The sequence below is a fragment of the Rhinopithecus roxellana genome, chromosome 19, assembly GCF_007565055.1.
Source record: "Rhinopithecus roxellana isolate Shanxi Qingling chromosome 19, ASM756505v1, whole genome shotgun sequence".
NCBI classification, from domain to species: Eukaryota; Metazoa; Chordata; class Mammalia; order Primates; family Cercopithecidae; genus Rhinopithecus; species Rhinopithecus roxellana.
In genome coordinates this window covers 36462768-36482908 of record NC_044567.1, presented here as the reverse complement: position 1 = coordinate 36482908, position 20141 = coordinate 36462768, and the positions used below count along the sequence as shown (strand labels likewise).

Here is a 20141-nt window from a genome sequence, read left to right as displayed (position 1 = left end):
TTATTCGCATTTTCATTAAAAATATGTTCATGGCGGAATCATGTTTATTCTCTTTACCAGAAAACATGGGAAGGTAGCCAAAGGAAGACACTACTTGGAAGAGACAGTGTCTTGCTTTATAGAAGGGGATGATCCTTTTGGAAAAGTGGTAGCACTATTTGAACCTCACTGTAAGACTGTTTTGATATCCACAATAACAACGACCAAACACTTATTTGAAATAGATTGATCCTTCTCCAAATAGCTAACAAGATATTGTAGAACCATAATGGCTATAGGCATTATCACATTAAATTCACATATTTTGCAGACTAGCAACTTATATATCCACTCAGCCAAGCTGTTTTCCTGCTGGTAACTTGAATTCCTGTTTTAAAACTGTGCCAACTCCTCTTGGGTGTTCTGGTAATGAAAACGATTTTCCTTAAGTTTTAGCCAAAATTTTTCACTATAGTATCTTATGAAAAAGCCACAATGTTAGGGCAGACCACAATGACCAGATGGGGAAAAAAACAACTATTTGGGAGAATTATTTTGATGTTTAAAATAATGGGGGGCATGTATTAAAAATAATATGCTAATTTTGGGGTATAATCTTATTCCATATACCAAGTTAACTGAGTACTAAATTACTGATTTTTTTAAAAAATAGCTGAATATGTGTATTTAAAATATATTCTGTTCCTTATAGTAGTGGTTTAAAATGCAAAGAAATGAAACCAAGAAAGAATAGTGCATAAAAATGACAAGCTCAAGGAAATGTATCTGAAACGGATAAACAAAGATACTGCTAAGAGTAGAAAGTTATGACAGCTCAAAAACATGTTTTAACCCAAGGAATCCTAGTCATTTGAAGCATCTACTCTATTGCTCTCTCACCTGAACATATCTGAAAACCATTCATCTCAAAACGAAAAGACAAATTGGTTATGAAACCCACAGGCTCCTATAGGATATATAGTGTTACAAATGCTTCTCCATCAATATATATGAGTTTGGAAGGTTTTTAAAAATATGACAATACAGCCATCTAGGAAAAAGTGACAGTATCATAATTTAGGTGAAAGTGTGAAACTGACCTGATTGACGGAGTTGGCAGCACAGGATGCGAGGCCTGTCCCAACAGAAGTAAGCAGGAAACAGGACCAGTCAAAAGGGCCCGGAGCCAATGCAAATCCAGCTGCAGTGGTACTTACAACTAGAGCTGTGATACAGAAACAGAGCAGACGCGCTGTTACCAACGACAGTCCCAACTGTAAAGGCCAAAAAGACAAAAAACAAGCCACCTTTCATATAAACTAATTGATTATATTAATAATACAAAGTACAGGCTCATCTTTGGTTTAAAAAAGATCCATATTTTCCTGATTATAAAAACTACATGTACTAGGCCGGGCGCAGTGGCTCAAGCCTGTAATCCCAGCACTTTGGGAGGCCGAGACGGGCGGATCACGAGGTCAGGAGATCGAGACCATCCTGGCTAACACAGTGAAACCCCATCTCTACTAAAAAAATACAAAAAACTAGCCGGGCGTGGTGGCGGGCGCCTGTAGTCCCAGCTACTCAGGAGGCTGAGGCAGGAGAATGGCGTAAACCCGGGAGGCGGAGCTTGCAGTGAGCTGAGATCCGGCCACTGCACTCCAGCCTGGGCGACACAGCGAGACTCCGTCTCAAAAAAAAAAAAAAAAAAAAAAAAAAAAAAAAAACTACATGTACTAATTATATAAAAATGTTAATTTTCTTTTAATTCCATACTCAAGAGAAAAAAATAAGGTCAGTCTTCCAGATTCAATCATTCACTTATTCATTCAACAGACGTTTACAGAATACCAAATTTGTAATCAGCATGCACTGTCAGGGATAAAGATATATACGGTCTTATTCTTGCTCTTGGGTAATTTGAAAGGGAGATGGCAGATATACCTTAATAATTGTAACACAAAATAGCAAATAACAAATAACAAGGATCCCAATTATGTGACAAACTCCAGACAAGCCTAGGGGTGGGCTTGCCTATAAAAGATGATGGTCCCAGGGGTCAGAGAATGTGTAGTAGGAGATGATAATCCTACAAGCCATCAACAGGAACCAAGTGAAGAGGCGAGGTACAGAAGCAAAGCCAGACAATTCAAGCATCCACCAAGCCTGCTCCTTTTCGGTCGGCCCTGCTGCTTCTTTCCTGGGGTTTATAGAAGCTGACAGGGCCAGAAAGTGTCCAAGAGTGGTGCTGATATGGAGTTGTAGAAATCCGCTGGAAAAAGGATCCCCATTTGTGGGCAAATCTGGAAAAGCTTCAAGAAGATGGCATTTAAGTTGGATCTTCTAGAGGGGATGCAGAGAAAGGAAGAGAATGGTGGGGTGAGCAACATTACAGGTACAAGGATAATTCCAAGAACAGGCACAAGGGAAGGGAAGACAAATGTCAAGATTCTAAAGTATGCAAGATGCCATCTACCTAGATTCTCCAACCAAAAACCTAGGAAGCATATTTGATTATCTCCTTTGTCACTCACTATATCCCATTCATTACAAAGTAGTGTCTGTTCTATCTCTACAGTAGGTAGAGATAGAAACCCATCACACTGCCAGCATCTAGTCCAGCAGTTCTTAACCAGGGGTAGTTTTGCCCCCCAGGGGACATTTAGCATTGTCTGGAAACATTTTTGATAGGAGGGGACGGTGCTACTTGTCTTCTAGAGGACAGGGGCTGAGGATGCTTCTTAACATCCTTAACATCTTATGGTGCATAGGATACCCACCAACGACAAATAATTTTCTAGCCTAAAATGCCAGTAGTGCTGAGCTTGAGAAACCCTGACCTAGTCCAAGCAATTACCATAAGAGCTCACCCCCAACTGGTCTCCCTGCTTCCATCTTGCTGCTCTTCAGAGTGGTGTTTTTAAAATGAAACAGATCAAATCACATCGCTGCTTTGAACACTGAAAATTCTTTGATGCTATACCTGATATAAAATGTAAACTCTTTCTCTGCCAGCCAGTGCATCTTACACCTCTCTTTAGCTCACTCACTGTTCTCCGATCATGAGAATTCTTCTATTCTTTGAGCATTCCAAGCTGTTTCTTTTCCCTGGGTTCTTGTACTTTTGTTTCATCTGCCTCTTTCCATGGCTGGCTCCTTCTCATCCTTCAGATCCCATCTGAAATACTACTTGTTAAGGGAAACCTTCCTGATCACCTCATCTAACATAAGCATCCCCTGTTACTTCCTCGCTCACATCCTCCTTTTATTTCCTTCACGACACTACACTCTGACTCCTCACTGTAATATAAGCTCCATGAAGGTAGGACCCCGGTCTGTGTAGTTCACTGCTGTATTTGGGGGGCCATCACTATGCTAGGCATAGAGCAGTATTTACTGGAAAAACAGGAGAAAAGGTGGCAACTGTCAGACTGCAGAATAGCAAGCTGAGGAGTTTGTAGTTTGGTTGGCTGGCAGTGGAGAGTCACTGAAAGTCGAATGCAAGAAGGCAATCTATAAGTGGAAGTATCTGTGCACTATGACTTAAGAGAGGCAGAGAGTTTTACAGAGGAACATTTTAGGAGGCCATACCATTAATCCATTGTGAATTAAGTGTTGTAAAAACGGGATATTTTGATTAGAGAATTGTTAGGATCTGGTAATTGGGAGAGGTAGGAAGATAAAACAACAAAAAAGAATGAATGGAAAAGTGAACTTTACCATTTGCCATGCACTTGGGTGACATGGAAAGGTATGATAACATTAATAGAAGTAAGGACATTAGGGAAAGAGGTGATGAAGCTAGTGGCCTTAGCAACATGTGCTGTTTTGAGAAACCGTGGGACATCCAGGTAGAAATAGAAAGAACACAGATGAAATATGAAACTAAAGCTCAGGAGGGAGACTTGAGAGACTGGAGAGGCATGAAGCTCTGGAGTCGCCTAGAGGCCATGGCTGAGCCTGAGGGAATGGATGAGATCGAGGGGCAGCAGGTACAATGCAGAGAAGTATGTGAAAAAGTCAGATCTTTACAGATGGGGGGAAGGAAAAGAATGAAAGACACAAAGACTATTTGGAGACACGCATCAAGACAATAAGGGGGCATAGGTGTCCAGTAACCATGTGAGGGGCTACAGGAAGCAGGACAGGAAGCCACCACTATCGGCATCGGCAGCTACATGCTGGAGAAACTGGTAGTTCCTCATAATCATCATGAATTGGCTGGCATGTTCTTCAATCTAGTCTTATCAGCAACTTACAATTATCCTTTATAGTTCTACCATATGAACAAGCCCCTTCCCTAGTAGCTATAGGGGTCACGGATTTCTTGATATTGCTAAATCAGATAAATACTTTGGCTGGGTTCAATGGTAGTTTGTAAGGTGCCTTAAGTATAACTATCTCAATTCAAAGTACCTAGAGCACAAGTATTTTGACAAGGGGTCCTTCCTTCAAGTCAGTCGTTCCCAACTGAATATGGCGTGCATCCGAATATCCTGGGGGAAGATTTACCTCCAGGAAACGAGAGACATGCACAGATATAAGTAGAGAGCAAGGTTCAGGAATGAGGGTGCAGGTTTGGATAAAGATTACAGGAAGATGAGCAGATTAGGAGCTGAAGGCAAACGAGGCTAATCAAAAGTCATGAAGACGTACAAATTCAGGAGAAAGGTAGCATGGCTGAGGTGGGGAGTCTAGGCCAGAAAGCATGTGCTGTCCCCTCTCACATCTCCTCTGCTCAGGGGTACAGCCTGTTCTGGCCCTTATATGGTACTACAAGTCATAACACAACAAGTGCACACAAGGTACCTAACAGCAGCAAAGAATCACATGGAGCAGAAGGTAGCAATCAAAGGTAGAATACTCAATTTCAAAGTAAACATTCTGGAGAAAGTTTTAGCTATCTAATTCTGTAACAACTTATGCCCAAAGGAAAATGCCATGGTGATTACAGACTCTGAAAACAGTAGTCGCAGGTACATTTTACCCTTGTGCCAATGGGGAACGAACAGTCTCTCCTGTAATAGGCCATTTAGTTTTACCTGCACACATTGAATGACCATCAAGAAAGGCACTATTTTTTAAAGCAAACAACAAAGCTCCATTTAGACTACTCAAATAGCACCCAGCTTTGAGGAAGCTTTTTCGTTCTTTGTAGATATCACACCATAAATTGCAAAACCTCCTGGATAGGCCAGTGTGAAAGAACAAGATTCATCTTGTTTGGCAAGACTCAAGAGCTCTCCAGATGGGTTAGGCGACTCTTCACATATTGCACAGTGCATCAGTGACAACCAGGACTAGAATAAAAATCCTTAACATCCAGGCTGCCTCTCATTTGTATCAGAATTATACTATGAAGAAGGAAGGCTGATGTTATCAATGGGAGAATATGAGGAAAAAGAGACTGCAGAGGTTTCTCTCTTAAAATCAAACTAAGTAAACTACTTCTCTCCATAGAGTAAATCAGCCAAAATAATTTAAGGCCTTGAACACAAAAGTGGAGTTGTTTACTACTCATAAACAACTGTAATAGTTAAAAGAAAATCTACTATAACTTTCTCAATATATAGTTAGTAAAATCCAGAGTCACAAAAATAGAAGACTATAGTCAACCTTCTGTATCCATGGGTTCCACATCTGTGGATTCAGTCAACCTTGGATCAAAAATATTCGGAAAGAAAATAGTTACGTCTGTAATGAGCATGTACAGGCTTTTTTTTCCTGTCATTATTCTGTAAACAATACAGTATGACAATTATTTATATAGCATTTTTACACTGCATTAGGTATTATAAGTAAACTAGAGATGGGACACTGGAGCCAAGCCCCCAGGGATACTCCAAAGGATGATGTATTATACCTTAGAGATCTCTAAATATCCAGATCAACATTTTGTATTGTGCTTAACAAATTTTTTTAAGTCAATTACCATTACAGTGGACAAGAAAGCCTCATAATCATTGAACTGTCAACAATAGAAATGTTCTAAAAAAGAAAGTTCATTTTGTGTAAAATTGAAAAGGGTTTGTAGTTACATGAAAGGAAAACTGCTAATCAGAGGAGGAAGTATCTTGTTATTTAACCTTTTTATTCACCCCAGAGCTTGATGGGGTGATAAAGCATAGAGAACGTACATCAAATGTTTGACTGCATCTACTGACAAATTGAGGAGACAAAAAGTGATTTATAAAAAGCTAACAAAGGGAAAAGAACAGTGTTTTAGTAAGACATAACAATGATGAAATTTACAAAATGGAAATACTACGTAATTTTTAAATGTACGAATTGTAAATGGTAATACATGTAAAAATAATAACAACTATTACTAGAGAGAAGGAAATTTGAATTTTGTAACACATTTCTAAAAAAAAAACCCACAAGCTAACAAAGAATGTATTTATACTTATTTCATCAAAGCAATTAATTTGAAAAAGAAAGGCAGGGAGGACTGATAAATTGTACAAGTAAAATTGACCAAAGCGATTTTCTCATACAACACTGCCATAACTGTAATTAAACTTTTCATTGATTTCCTGGGGTTCATTACATGGAATCATTTTGTAACACCAGAATCTCATTAAAAGTGAATGCAATATACTCCCTCATTAATAACACCTGAAATTATATTTTATTTGGTAATCTCATATTCTGCCCTTTCACAAATAAACATAAAATCAATGTTGTCAATGAAGCATGGCCCATCTAACATAGGCCCAGAGGCACTGCACTGCAGGCCCAGAAATAGCTCTGGGAGCCCATGGGAGAGTAATATTCCCAAACCAACAGAGTTTGACCCATCCCCACTCCTGGGTGGAAGGCCAGGTAGAGAACCTCAAGCTTCTCCATGAAGAGATCCAGTAGCAGCCCTCACTAAAGATGGTCCTGCCTAGTGGATCCAATCTGTTGTCCAGGATTCATTTGCTCCAGATGCTCTCTTATCTGCCTCTGCCTTCTCCAGGAATAAGTTCCTACTATGTTTCCCCAAATTAAAAAACAAAAAACAAAAAACAAAAACACATTTTTTGCCAGATGCGGCGCATGCCGGTAATCCCAACACTTTGGGAGGCTGAGGTGGGAGGATCCGGAGTCAAGTCAGGAGTTCAAGACCAGCCTGGACAACAAAGTGAGATCCTGTTCTACAAAAAAAAAAAACTATCCCAGCTCAGTGGCATGTGCCTTTAGTCATAGCTACTTGAGACTGAGGTGGGAGGATGACTTGAGCCTGGGAGTTCAAGGCTGCAGTGAGCTATGATGATGCCACTGCATTCCAGCCTGGGCAACAGAGCAAGGATGTCTCAAAAATAAAAAAAATTTTTAAAAGCCTGCATTTTAAAATTTTGAAACAATCGCAGTGAGATATGCCCTGGTCTGAAAATTGGTCCCCTCTGAAATTCATGTTGAAACTTAATCCCCAGCGTGGCAGTACTGAGAAGTTGGGCCTATAAGCGGTGATTGGGAAATGAGGGCCCAGCCCTCATGAATGGATTAATGTATTAATGGGTTAATAGACTATCATAGGAGTGAGACTGGTGGCTTTATAAGAAGAGGAAGAGAGACCTGGGCTAGCACACTCAACCCTTTCAACATGCCATGCCTTGTGCTGCCGGGGACTCTACAGAGTCCTCACCGTCAAGAAGACCCTCACCAGAGGCGTTCCTGGACCTTGGACTTCTCAGCCTCCAGAACTGTAAGAAATAAATGCCTTTTCTTTATAAGTTACCTAGTTCCATAAGCAACAGAAAACAGACTAAAACATCCTTGACTGGGTGGGAAGAAAGCAAACATACACAATGAGAACTGCTTATGAGGGCCATGTACTTACAAGGGCAAAGCAAGCACTACAGGCTGCTTCCAAGAGCTAAGAGCTGGCCATGCCAGCAGCTAGAAGGAAAACAGGGACTTCAGTCCTGGAGTTGCAAAGAAATGAATTCTGCCAACAACCAGTGAGCCTGGAAGAAGACCCTAAGCCCCAGATGAGAACAGTCTCAACCAACACCTTGAATTTAGCCCGGTTAGACCCTGAGCAGGGTGTCTAGCCACATCATGCCTGGACTTCTACCTGTTGAAACAGTGCAACAATAACTTTGTGTTGCTTTAAGCTGCTAAATTTGTGGTAATATGCTTCACTGCAATAGAAAATTAATATGTACTGTAATGAGGGTAGCATTTAAGAAGGACTAGTCTACCAGCAACACAGAGGACTGATTGGAGTGGAGGAAAATTTACTCAGGGAACCACTTAAAGGTTACTGCAGGGCGCTAGGTGGGAGGTGATGAGGGCCTGGGTAGGATGGCAACAGCGCAAACAGAGTTCACTGTAAGTATTTGACAAAGGGCTTCGTTACTGAATAAATTTAAGCAGTTGTAGAAGGAGTTAAACAAAATCCAGTACTTCAAGTAATCAAATCCAAAAAGGTCAAAGAGGATTTAGGGTCAACTAGTCTAATTTCTCTCCTAATGTAAATCCCTTCTCCAACATCTCAGTGTATATTCTCTCCAAATCTGGTGACAGGAAATTATTTCTCCCTGGGCAACCCCTTCTGCTACAGAAGAGCTCTAGTTGCTCAACAGTTCCCTCTCCAATCAAGTCAGAATCAACTTCCTTGAAATACCTACTTAAGATGCAATTTCTGTGTTCTGGAGCAGCAGTGAATTAACTTTTTCTTTCTTAGCGCAACGCTTCAATCATGCAAATCCAACTATTCCTACAGTTTCTGTCCCTCCAAGCTAAATGTCGCTAGTAACCAACCATGCTTGACTTCCAGGCTCCTGTCCATGCCGAGGGCATCTTCTACAGACACAACAGTTTGTGACTATATCAAGTGCACTGAGCACAGTGTCTGGTAAATAATAAGGGCTTAATAAGCAGTGCTCTTGGAAATTATTAAAATGTGGTTCATAAAATTCTAGATCAAATGTTTCTCTGGCCACTACACTTGGACTCTACATTTCAAAGCAATGCCTAAAAGAATTTAGAGAAAAAACAAAACACTTCACACCACACTCCGTATGCTACTGTATTATAATCTAAGTTATCTCTCTGTCTCCTTCAGGGGAGTGAACAGATGGCAACCCTTAACCATTAAAAATAATAATGATAAAAACAAAATTTACATTCGCAAAGCACTTTAGCATGCCAAAATGCTTTTACGTTTATTTAAATCTCAAAAATACTGCACTTCAAAGAAAGATGTGGATACCTCAGGGACTCAGTAAGAAAACAAGAGAACTTTCACTTATGTTTAATTTTTTAACCCTTTCTTTTTAAACCCACAGTTTGCATATCTTAAAATGAATATATCAGAGTAAGAATACATGACTTTTATTTATATATAATTATTCATTTACATTATATATATTTATATATAGCATAAATATTATACATAAGTACACTTAAAGTTCTTTTTACTGATAAAGTACACGACTAATAAACTGGAGGACCTGGCTCTAAAATAAAAAGCAAAGCAAGCAATTGTAGGTACAAAGTCTGATTTTCTATATGGAGGACCATGTGCAAATTACTGGTAGTAAAATCTACCAAAGTCTAATCAAGAGAATCATATGGTTTATGTATAATATTTGGCTCTCTCTTTTTTTCAGAGGCAGGGTTTTGCTCTGTCACCCAGGCTGCAGTGCAGTGGCACAATCAGAGCTCACAGCAGCCTTCAACTCCTGGCCTCAAGTGATTCCTCCACCTCTGACTCGGCTTCCCAAAGCACTGGGATTACAGGCATGGGCCACCATGCCCAGCTAGAATATTCTCTAGTAAGTACCACAGAGACTCATTTTCAGAAAAAGAAAATTCCACTAACTAAAGGAATGAAGCACATACAAACACACAATCACCTAGTTGATCACAAAATCACAAAGCAGGCAAGACAGGCTTTAACACTGTATCCCTAGCACAGGATCCATGATAACGCTTCTTCCTCTACAGATTTTAAGGGGGAATTGGCAAGAGTCACAGAGGGAGCCCCATACTGGGGGTGGGCAGAAGCAGCCCTGCTACACATGCTGTTACTTCTGCAACAGAGGGGGCTTTATCTGTCACCCGTAAATGGAGGCTTTTACAGGACTTGCAGTACAAATTTAGCCAGGCCCCTTGTTCTAACCTCACAGCATACTTTGCAGGGCAGCAGTAAACCACTTGAAATGTTTTGCCTTTTCCAACACGTAAGAGGTTTTTTTGGAGAAGCAGCTTTATCAAGATTTTTTTTTTTTTTTTTTTTTTAAGTCTCAATACTTTGAGACTATTGGTCTCTGGGCATAAGCATAATGACTGTACTTAATTTTCTAAAATCATCAACTAAAAATAACTGTAAGGGTTACATTAAAAAATGGGTCAGCTATATCTTCCTTTTCTTCTTTCTCTGTCTCTTAATGCCTCACTATTTTTTAGCACTGGCCACAAAAGAACTAAAGAGAAAAAACAAAAGTCCAAAAAATCAATTTGGATAACTATCAATTCTGATGAAAGATTTGGTAGCAAAAGTAAAGCCACTGGCTAAATGAGACTTTGAGATTCTCTACAGATTTCAAATTACCCTTGTAATCTATTATATCTCATTATCCTTGATAGCAGATACTATGCAACATTGTAATCCAAGTCCCATAAACTTGAGATGTAATCTCTTTAAAGCTGTTTAATGTGGAAAGCTGACAAAGAGTAGGCAGTTAATGAATTTGTATGTGGTTTTGTTTATGTGTGCGTCCAAGCAATGGAGTTAAGCTTTTGTTAGTAGATCTCAAAGTTCAAAATCGTGTAACTTAATTCAGAGGAAGGAGTTAAGTCTTTTTTGATTTTTAAATGAGAGTGTACTTTTTACTAAATAGCTGTACTTAATGATTTTCATCTCTTTTTTATTAGCACCTTAAACTTCGAATAGTTGAATTTCTAACTTAAGTGAGTTTTTTAGGCTTCACAGCTTGGCAGCATTCTGTGAACCACATAATATAGTTGTCTTCCCAACAGACATATCAAAGAAGGTAGTAATTCTCATGCTTATTGTTAAGTTCAGATGAAAAGTCAATTGATATGAGACATGATTTTTTTTTTTCTCAGCCACATTAAAAGATATCAATCAGGCGCCTAACTGATTACAAACTATAACCACTTCTGGTTAAAAGATAAAACTTTTAATACAGGTTTTTAACACCACAGCTGCAAAGGTAGAATTTATTAGGGCTTCCCGTTTTCCTTTCTTATTTTTCATACAATTAATGATGAAAGTTAGACTGAAAGTCCTAGGACCAAATTAAATCGCATATCTTCAAATTTACTAAGTAACAATGACACCAAAATGAAGCATTTAAGTATGGTCACCAAGGCAGTTCACCAGGAAGCATTTGGTTTACATTTACAGTTAGCATTCAGAAAAAGGAAAATGAAGTATCTATCAGGCTTGACAAATATATAAATAAAAACTGCTTATATTAAACTAATTTTGCAACACTGAGTGACATCCTAAACTTGTTCTTTCAATTATAGCTTTTCCTTGAACCAAAGAGCTTTCTTACCTTATCATCCTGCTTTTAGTTTGTTCTTCTCAATAAACTCAATTTACTTCATATACTCAATAACCAACAATTTATAACCTTTTTAATTAACTAAAAACATTCCATAAAGCTGGTGCCTGTAAACTAAAACTGATGAATAAAACTGAAACTTTTAAGAAGCAGAAACATGTAGTTTCAAAACTGAGTTTGGTGAAAAGAAATTGTTGGACAGTTTTCACAAAAATAAAGCTTTATCTCAGTTTCATATCAAAATTACAACTGTGATTATCCAGAGAGCAGATATTATACGAGATAAACATTTAAAATAAAAATTAAGTCTCCATTTCGAGTATCATTCTGATTTTGATGGTATTTAGTGTTTAGCTACCTGTGCTTATTTTGCAGAACACACGTAACAAATCAGTAAAATGCCAAAATGCTTTTACATTTATTTAAATCTTGAAAATACTGCAGAAGAATCAACTTCCTTGAAATACCTACTTAGGATGCAATTTCTGTGTAATTACTCACTTCTGATTTACATCTGGACCTAACTGCATACATACATATTTATGTATCATTGTTTTCTTTTTCTTTGGGAATTTTCATTTATTCTTATTAATTGTTTGGGCAAGAATGATGCTTATGTCATTCTTTTTATTTATTTATTTATTTATTTATTGGAGTATTTCTAAATTTTTTTTAATTTATTTTATTTATTTTATTTTTTATTTTTTATTATACTTTAAGTTCTAGGGTACATATGCATAACGTGCAGGTTTGTTACATATGTATATTTGTGCCATGTTGGTGTGCTGCACCCATCAACTCGTCAGCACCCATCAATTCATCATTTATATCATGTATAACTCCCCAATGCAATCCCTCCCCCCTCCCCCATCCCCATGATAGGCCCCGGTGTGTGATGTTCCCCTTCCCGAGTCCAAGTGATCTCATTGTTCAGTTCCCACCTATGAGTGAGAACATGCGGTGTTTGGTTTTCTCTTCTTGTGATAGTTTGCTAAGAATGATGGTTTCCAGCTGCATCCATGTCCCTACAAAGGACGCAAACTCATCCTTTTTGATGGCTGCATAGTATTCCATGGTGTATATGTGCCACATTTTCTTAATCCAGTCTGTCACAGATGGACATTTGGGTTGATTCCAAGTCTTTGCTATTGTGAATAGTGCCGCAATAAACATACGTGTGCATGTGTCTTTGTAGTAGAATAATTTATAATCCTTTGGGTATATACCCAGTAGTGGGATGGCTGGGTCATATGGTACATCTAGTTCTAGATCCTTGAGGAATTGCCATACTGTTTTCCATAATGGTTGAACTAGTTTACAATCCCACCAACAGTGTAAAAGTGTTCCTATTTCTCCACATCCTCTCCAACAACTGTTGTTTCCTGATTTTTTAATGATTGCCATTCTAGCTGGTGTGAGATGGTATCTCATTGTGGTTTTGATTTGCATTTCTCTGATGGCGAGTGATGATGAGCATTTTTTCATGTGTCTGTTGGCTGTATGAATGTCTTCTTTTGAGAAATGTCTGTTCATATCCTTTGCCCACTTGTTGATGGGGTTGTTTGTTTTTTTCTTGTATATTTGTTTGAGTTCTTTGTAGATTCTGGATATTAGCCCTTTGTCAGATGAGTAGATTGCAAAAATTTTCTCCCATTCTGTAGGTTGCCTGTTCACTCTGATGGTAGTTTCTTTTGCTGTGCAGAAGCTCTTTAGTTTAATTAGATCCCATTTATCAATTTTGGCTTTTGCTGCCGTTGCTTTTGGTGATGCTTATGTCATTCTAAGCATTCAAAAGAGCTTTCTAGCAAGAATCTTTTAGAAATACTTTTGAGATGATGAACAACTAAAAGAATTCCCTTATTGGTGTTGCTGTTCCTTTAAGTGAAACTGAAAATCAATAGTTTGTCAAACCTAATAGCAATTCACTGATAACAGAACGAAGCAAAGTCTTTGCGGATCCCTCTGAGCTTCCATCGGCACAGTTTTCATGAATTTGATGAACTTTATGAGAAACACAGTGGGGCTATCTCCAATCCTCCACAATTATCCTGAATACAAAAATCGCGTAACAGACTAAAAACTTCAAGACACAATGACAGCAGTTGAAAGAGACACTGTGAAAAGCAGATCAAGTAACTATAAATGCACAGCTGCCTAACAGTTTAGATACAATGCTTTTCAGTCATCACTAACCACTAAACTACTACAGTACAGTAAAATAATTATTTGTAATTAAAAGGCTAAGCTGTTCAAAATTCTACAAATGGTGGCAAGCTAGATCGTTACACTTCTTTTTTCCATTGAGCTACTATTTTTTGAGCACCTATTATTTGCAAGGCACTGTGCTGGGCAATGGGAATGTAACAGTCAACAAGATAGATGTGGTCCTAGCCATCTTGGGGCTTTCACCCTGATAAAGATTCAGAAAAGTCAACAGGCATTAATTACAACACAAGGCGACAGTGATTCAGCAGGTGAGGAACTCTGAACATAGAAGGACCTCCAAACTCAGAAGGCTTCCCAAAAGTGATGTCAAAGTTGAAGACTGAAGGATAAAAAAAGAGTTAACCTGGCAAACACGGAAGATGGTGAGGTATACATGTTTGAGACAGAGGCAACAGAGAGCACAAAATCCACAGGCTGAGAGAGTGCTCCAAATAGTTACTCTCTATCTACAGATAAAATATCACAGAGTAACTATGAACAAAAATGCATCTCTGCATCCTTGTAAAAGCTCACTGACATGCAACATTCTTCTTTTCTTTCTTGTCAAGTTTACTATTCTTCCTTCTTATTTAATATATTTTTTAAAGTTACCAGTAAATTTAAAACTTTATATACGTTTTGGAAAGGTTTTCCAAAATAAACAGTTGAGCAAAAACTTGAGACAATCTTGCAACATTCTTCTAAAATTCATTTATCTTAAGTGTTTCATTCCTTAATCTTAATCTTAATAAGATTCTACAATGCTTTGCTTTGAAGTAAAAACCAAGCCCTTCATAAAACCCAAAATGAGAGGCAATCATTTGCTTCCCTCGAGTGATTCAGATAACATTCTCTCCACCTAGTAGATAGAGGAAGATCTGCTTGGACTTGCAGAATCTAGAGGACCCCAGGTGTCAGGCTAAAAGTGCCATCCACTGAAGGGGACAAGAGGAGAACAGGCAGAGGAGAGAAAAAGCAAAAACAGGTAAGAATTCAGATAAACTAGGTTAGCTGTAAGTTGCAGAGGTCTCTCTTAATGGGAAATAAACATTCTTGTGAGTAATGGGAAGCAAGGCAGTGTGCTGAGAGTAAAGAAGAGCTAGGAGAGACAGTGTTGAATCAGTTCTATAGATTAGAAGAGTGTGTCTCAAAGTATGTTATGGGGACCATAAAAATATACAATTCTAGACCCTACCCCAGACCCAGAGTGAAGGAATTTATGGAGGTGATGGCTAAACATGTGCATTATAACAAGCATCTCAGAAGGCATATGAAGTTTGAGAACTCCTAGGAATAGTGAAGTTTTCTAGGTTGATGGTAGAATCTTGGATAAAGAAGAAAACTGAGCAAGAAGGCAAAACCCTCAACAACGATTGGAATGCAACAAGAAGTGAAAGAGAGGAAAGTTTATGGTGATCTTCACCTCCTTCAACATTCACTAACAGCTTTGCCACCTGGCTTGCTTTCTGGTTTGGCTGAAGTTCCATCATCCACCAACACTTTTTCAAGAAGATGTGCACTTGGGCTAGTTGGCTTTCCTCTGTTGTACAGTCCAGTACTGACTACATACAACCCAACCCAAACCAGGAGTCTCCATTGTGTATTTGATTATCAAGATGATAGGGAGAAACTGCTGCCAGATTAGTACACATCCACAACCGCTAATGGAAAAGTAAATGCCAAGCTGGCAAGTCAGTCTTCATTTAAATATACTGCATTTGAAGCACACCTATGTGGTGGTAGTCACAGAGCAGAGTAAAGAGTGGTATTGTATTTTTCTTTGGAAAAACTGGGTAGGGACGAGGCAGGCAGTTTCATGTCCTCCTCCAAGAAGGGGATGTACTGCATAATGAGAGAGCCCAGTGAGGGCTATCAGGACAGAGAAGTTGGCTACTGTCAGAGTTGACTAGGCTGAATTTAAGATATTTGGGCTTTTGAAATGATAGATGTAAGACTTATGCCTTACTTTAAAACCTCCCTTGCAGCTGGAGGTAGCCACATTGCACACTCCTGGCCAATGAGATATAGTAAGTTCCTATGAAGAACTCTGCCTCCCAAATTAAGAGGCAAAGTCTTATAAGGAGGTTTCTGCCTTTCCACATTTCTCCCTCATTTCTTCTTTCTGCTCAGAATACAATATGATGATGAGGGTATGGAAGTTATCTTGTGGTCCTGAGGACAAAAACCACAAGCTAATGATAACAGACAAAGAAGGTACCAGGTATGTTGGCAACATCCTTAAGCACCACCTCCAGACTCGGAACCTCAGAATCCTTGACACATGAAATAATAAACCCTTTACTTAAGTCATTTATTTCCAAATTTTCACTTATGTGATGTTGAATCAATTCTCAACTCATTTTTTTTCTTCCTCTTTAAAGTTCTCAATATATTTTGAGAGTGATTATCATTCTTACAAAATTTATCTTTACCTTCCCCTAGCATCTACCACATCTTATACTTACAATCAGTTCGATTAAAATCATATTGAACTTAAGGCAATTAAATCCCATCTTAACAACTAAATCAGCAGAAAACAGAGTAGCCTAGCTAAATTTTTTTTTTTTTTTGTCTAAATTGGAACATTGGCTAAAGCATCTGTAGAGCCCCAGCCCCACAGAAACCAACTGAAATGATGGAATAAAAATGAAAATCGAAGAAAAATTTGCATCAGCAATAAATTAGGTACTAAGACAGGATACTAAAAACCTCAAGAAGCATTTGTTAAATAAAGGACAGATGAGACTAAATTGAAGACAGTTACTGAGGGCTGAGTCACTACATTCATTATTTAAATAGCAAAAGACTATACTACATAAATAGCTACTAATAAGGAATGGATAAATATGGGAAATAAATATGGGAAATCAAGGCTATTCTAACCATACTCATTATTCCTTCCTGGTGAGGAGCAAGGACAGAAGCCAGGGTGAACCATGGCCAGATGAGCCCACTCCTCAGAAAGCCCCTTTGTCACTACAGTGCAGGAGAGCTGAGAGGCGGCAACATCATAGCTAGAGGGACAGAAAGCAGTAGAGGGTCACGAAAAAATGAAAGGAGGGCCTCACCTTGACATAATTCTCACTGAGACAAGGGAGAACACTTTTCTGATGGCTTCACACAGTGTAGCAAGCCACCCACTGCCACCATACTTTGGCACACTGTGGTATTCTTCCAACTCAGCAGGCCACAGCACCAGAGAAGAGGCTGGACACAGACATACCATATGCAGAGAGGAGAAACAGACGACACTAAAAACCAGATTTGGGAAACAGGACATTGGCACTGTGGTTTCAGAAACATGGTTAAAAAAAAAAACCTTTTGGAGAAAAAGTTCCCTCACTGCTTATGCGCTCCTTGTTTCCATCAGGCCACAGGACTGCTAAACCAGTAAACGTAAATTGATAGACTTGGTTCCTCTCACTTGAAATGAGAGGGAACTCCAACAACAAGTGAAACTGTTAGGTGATGAATACAAACCCAACCCTGCATCCGTTCAATCGACACATAATGAGTGCTTACTATGTGCCAGGCACTGCTGTAGGTATATAAGACAGAACAGTGCACACAGACAAAATGCCCCATCCCATGAAGCTTACATTCATTTGGGGTGCAACTACTGTCTGGATAGTGTTGTCTTCTTTCCGGAATGGAGAAAGATAAAGAGAGGTAAAATGAATCAATGTGTGACTCATTAAAAAAGACTCTACAGTATAAAAGAAAAAAAAGTAGTATGGAAGAATAAGAGGCTAAATATATTTTTAAAAAGATGTACCATAGACCCACTAGACTATACACTCCTGAAGAGGAAGACCTATCAGAACAGAGACTGTGTCAGCCACCTGCACCTTATTCTGTCCACAACACTCAGAAGCGGATACTTGGAATACAATAGATGTTCAACAAACATCAGCTGAATGAACAGAAAAAGTAAATTTGTACACTCTAGAAAAAAGTAAAGCTCATGAAACAAAGTAGGTTAAGAAAAGTAGTACAAGAAACAAAAACTGCCGTAGCAGAATGTTAAAAGTCATGAGATGTAATAAAAAGTAGATGGCACAAAATCAAGTCAGCACTCTACATAACACATTTCAGAAGACCCTTCAGCATGAAGCAGAAAATTATAATGAAGAAAGCAAGTAGAGAAAGTACAACAAAGAGGTAATTACCAGAAAATGAAATAATTAGCATAAACATGAAAAAGGAGATAACTTGATCATTATTTCACTGTATTCCTGAAAAACTCAAGAAATAATGAACTGAAAAAAAATGTTTAAATACTTCCACAATCATTTATCAATACATGTACTGATCTATTTAAGTAAAACTATAAAACTCAAGAGGCATAAAAGAAGACTTGTATAAACGAAGCTGACGTAACAGTAAAGTTCTCAATTCATCCCCGAATAAACATTGAAATCCCAATTAAAATATTAGCAGAATTGAGGTATTTATTCCAGGGATATAGCTTCATAAATTCTTTGTGAATAGAACATTCAAACACTGGTTAATGATTTATTAAAAACTGGCAATATCTCTATCTTATACCACTGACCAAACTACATTTCTTATCAATAATAAATTTTATTATAAAATATAAAATCATAAAAATATAATATTAACAATGCAGATAAATACTGTATTTACAAAATCTTCATGTGGGAAAGCCTAAGCATGGTATAAAAACGAGAAACTCGTAAGAAAATAGCTTTGGTTACATCAAATTAACTTTTGCACATGAAAACAAAGATAAATGAAAACAAGACATAAACAACATAAGACATTTGTGACAGATATATATAATGAGATCAAATCTTTAATATATAAAGAATCCTTACAAACAATAAACAAAGACGAACACAGAAGAGAAGGCTGGGAGGCAAACAGGCCATTAACAAAGCAATACAAATCACCACTCAGCACATGACAAATATAAAACCTCATCAGAATTAAGTACAAAATTAAAAACTTAAGTGCTACTTTCACACACTGAATTGACAGAGTTATTCAGAAAAATACATTATTATCAAGCATTCATTGGTGCAGATATGGTAAGGTGGCTAGCATGAATTGGTGCAACTTTTCTTGAGGGGAATCTGTTCATGAAAACTGAAAGCTTTAAAACCATGCATACCCTTTGACCTAACAAGGCCACTTATATACACTTATCCTAAGAAAATCATTATAGATTTAGCTTATTTATTATAGTACTATTTATAATAATAAGGATAATAAAATAAAAAACATCTAAAACAGGAGAAATAAATAAATACATTATGGTATAACTATGCAATGGCATGCTATATACCCATCAAAAATAAAGGTATACTTCCATACAGCTAACTTTGAGAAAAAATACATAAAAGGATATATGTAAAATGATATTACAAGTCTTTATTTTTAATAACAAGAAGAGACTACTTAAATGTCCATTAATAAGGAAATGGTTCAATAAACTAAATACATCTATAGCATGGAATACTCTCAACCTATAAAAAAAGAAGGCAGATTTAATTGTATTGATGAGGAAGTATGAGGAAGATATATCAATTAGTGAAGAAAGCAAATAACTAAACAAGACATGTAATATAACCCCATTTTTATAAATCAAACAAAATAGAAACTATCTATGCACTAATGTAATAATAACCTTTCTTGAACATTGACTGGATATGGCAGTGAATCATTTGCTTACATTATTGCTTATAATCATCACAATAATCCTTTCTGGGAGGATTATCCCCATTTTACAGACAAGTAAACCAAGGCTTAGAGACTTGAAAAAAAATGTGCCTGTAACCACAAAGCCAATAAATTGTAGACCAGAGATTCCAACCCAGCCAGTCTGACTCCAGAGGCTGTACTGCTAATATTAAAACACAGACTATGCACAGATAAAGGCTAAAAAACTGTATGTAAAAAGCCTGGTTATTGGCTGGACATGGTACTCACGCCTGTAATCCCAGCACTTTGGGAGGCTGAGGCAGGTGGATCACCTGAGGTCAGGAGTTCGAGACCAGCATGGCCAACATGGTGAAACTCCATCTCTACTAAAAATACAAAAATTAACCGGGCGTGGTGGCAGGCACCTGTAATCCCAGCTACTCAGGAGGCTGAGACAAGAGAATGGCCTGAACCTGGGAGGCGGAGGTTGCAGTGAGCCGAGATCACACCATTGCACTTTAGACTAGGCGACAAGAGCGAAACCTTTCTCAAAAAAAAATAAAAACCCTGGTTATTGCATGGCCTGAAGGGACTTTCTGTATATTATGTGTTTGTGTTTTAAGAAAATGCTACTTTTAAATTTTTGAAGTCACTAAAATCAGGGTAAACATGTTGATACACAAAAAGACATAAGCAGAATATTAATTTTTTTCAATCACAGAAGGCATTTACACTATGATCGTATATTTGTTTATAAAGCAAAAA

The 20141-nt window shown here is 37.9% G+C and overlaps 1 protein-coding gene across 4 annotated transcripts in view; it reads right to left on the bottom strand.

Moving 5' to 3' along the window:
* Nucleotides 1-20141, bottom strand: part of LOC104667954 (protoheme IX farnesyltransferase, mitochondrial) — a 137953-nt gene that overhangs the window by 102862 nt on the left and 14950 nt on the right. For all 4 annotated transcript variants that reach the window (XR_004055052.1, XM_010370565.2, XM_030923516.1 and 1 more), the window contains exon 4: nucleotides 1080-1204. Coding sequence is in view for 3 of the 4 variants with exons in the window: in XM_010370565.2 (XP_010368867.1) it covers nucleotides 1080-1204 (125 nt within the window). In the remaining variant the exon portion in view is untranslated. The remainder of the gene's footprint in view (nucleotides 1-1079; nucleotides 1205-20141) is intronic.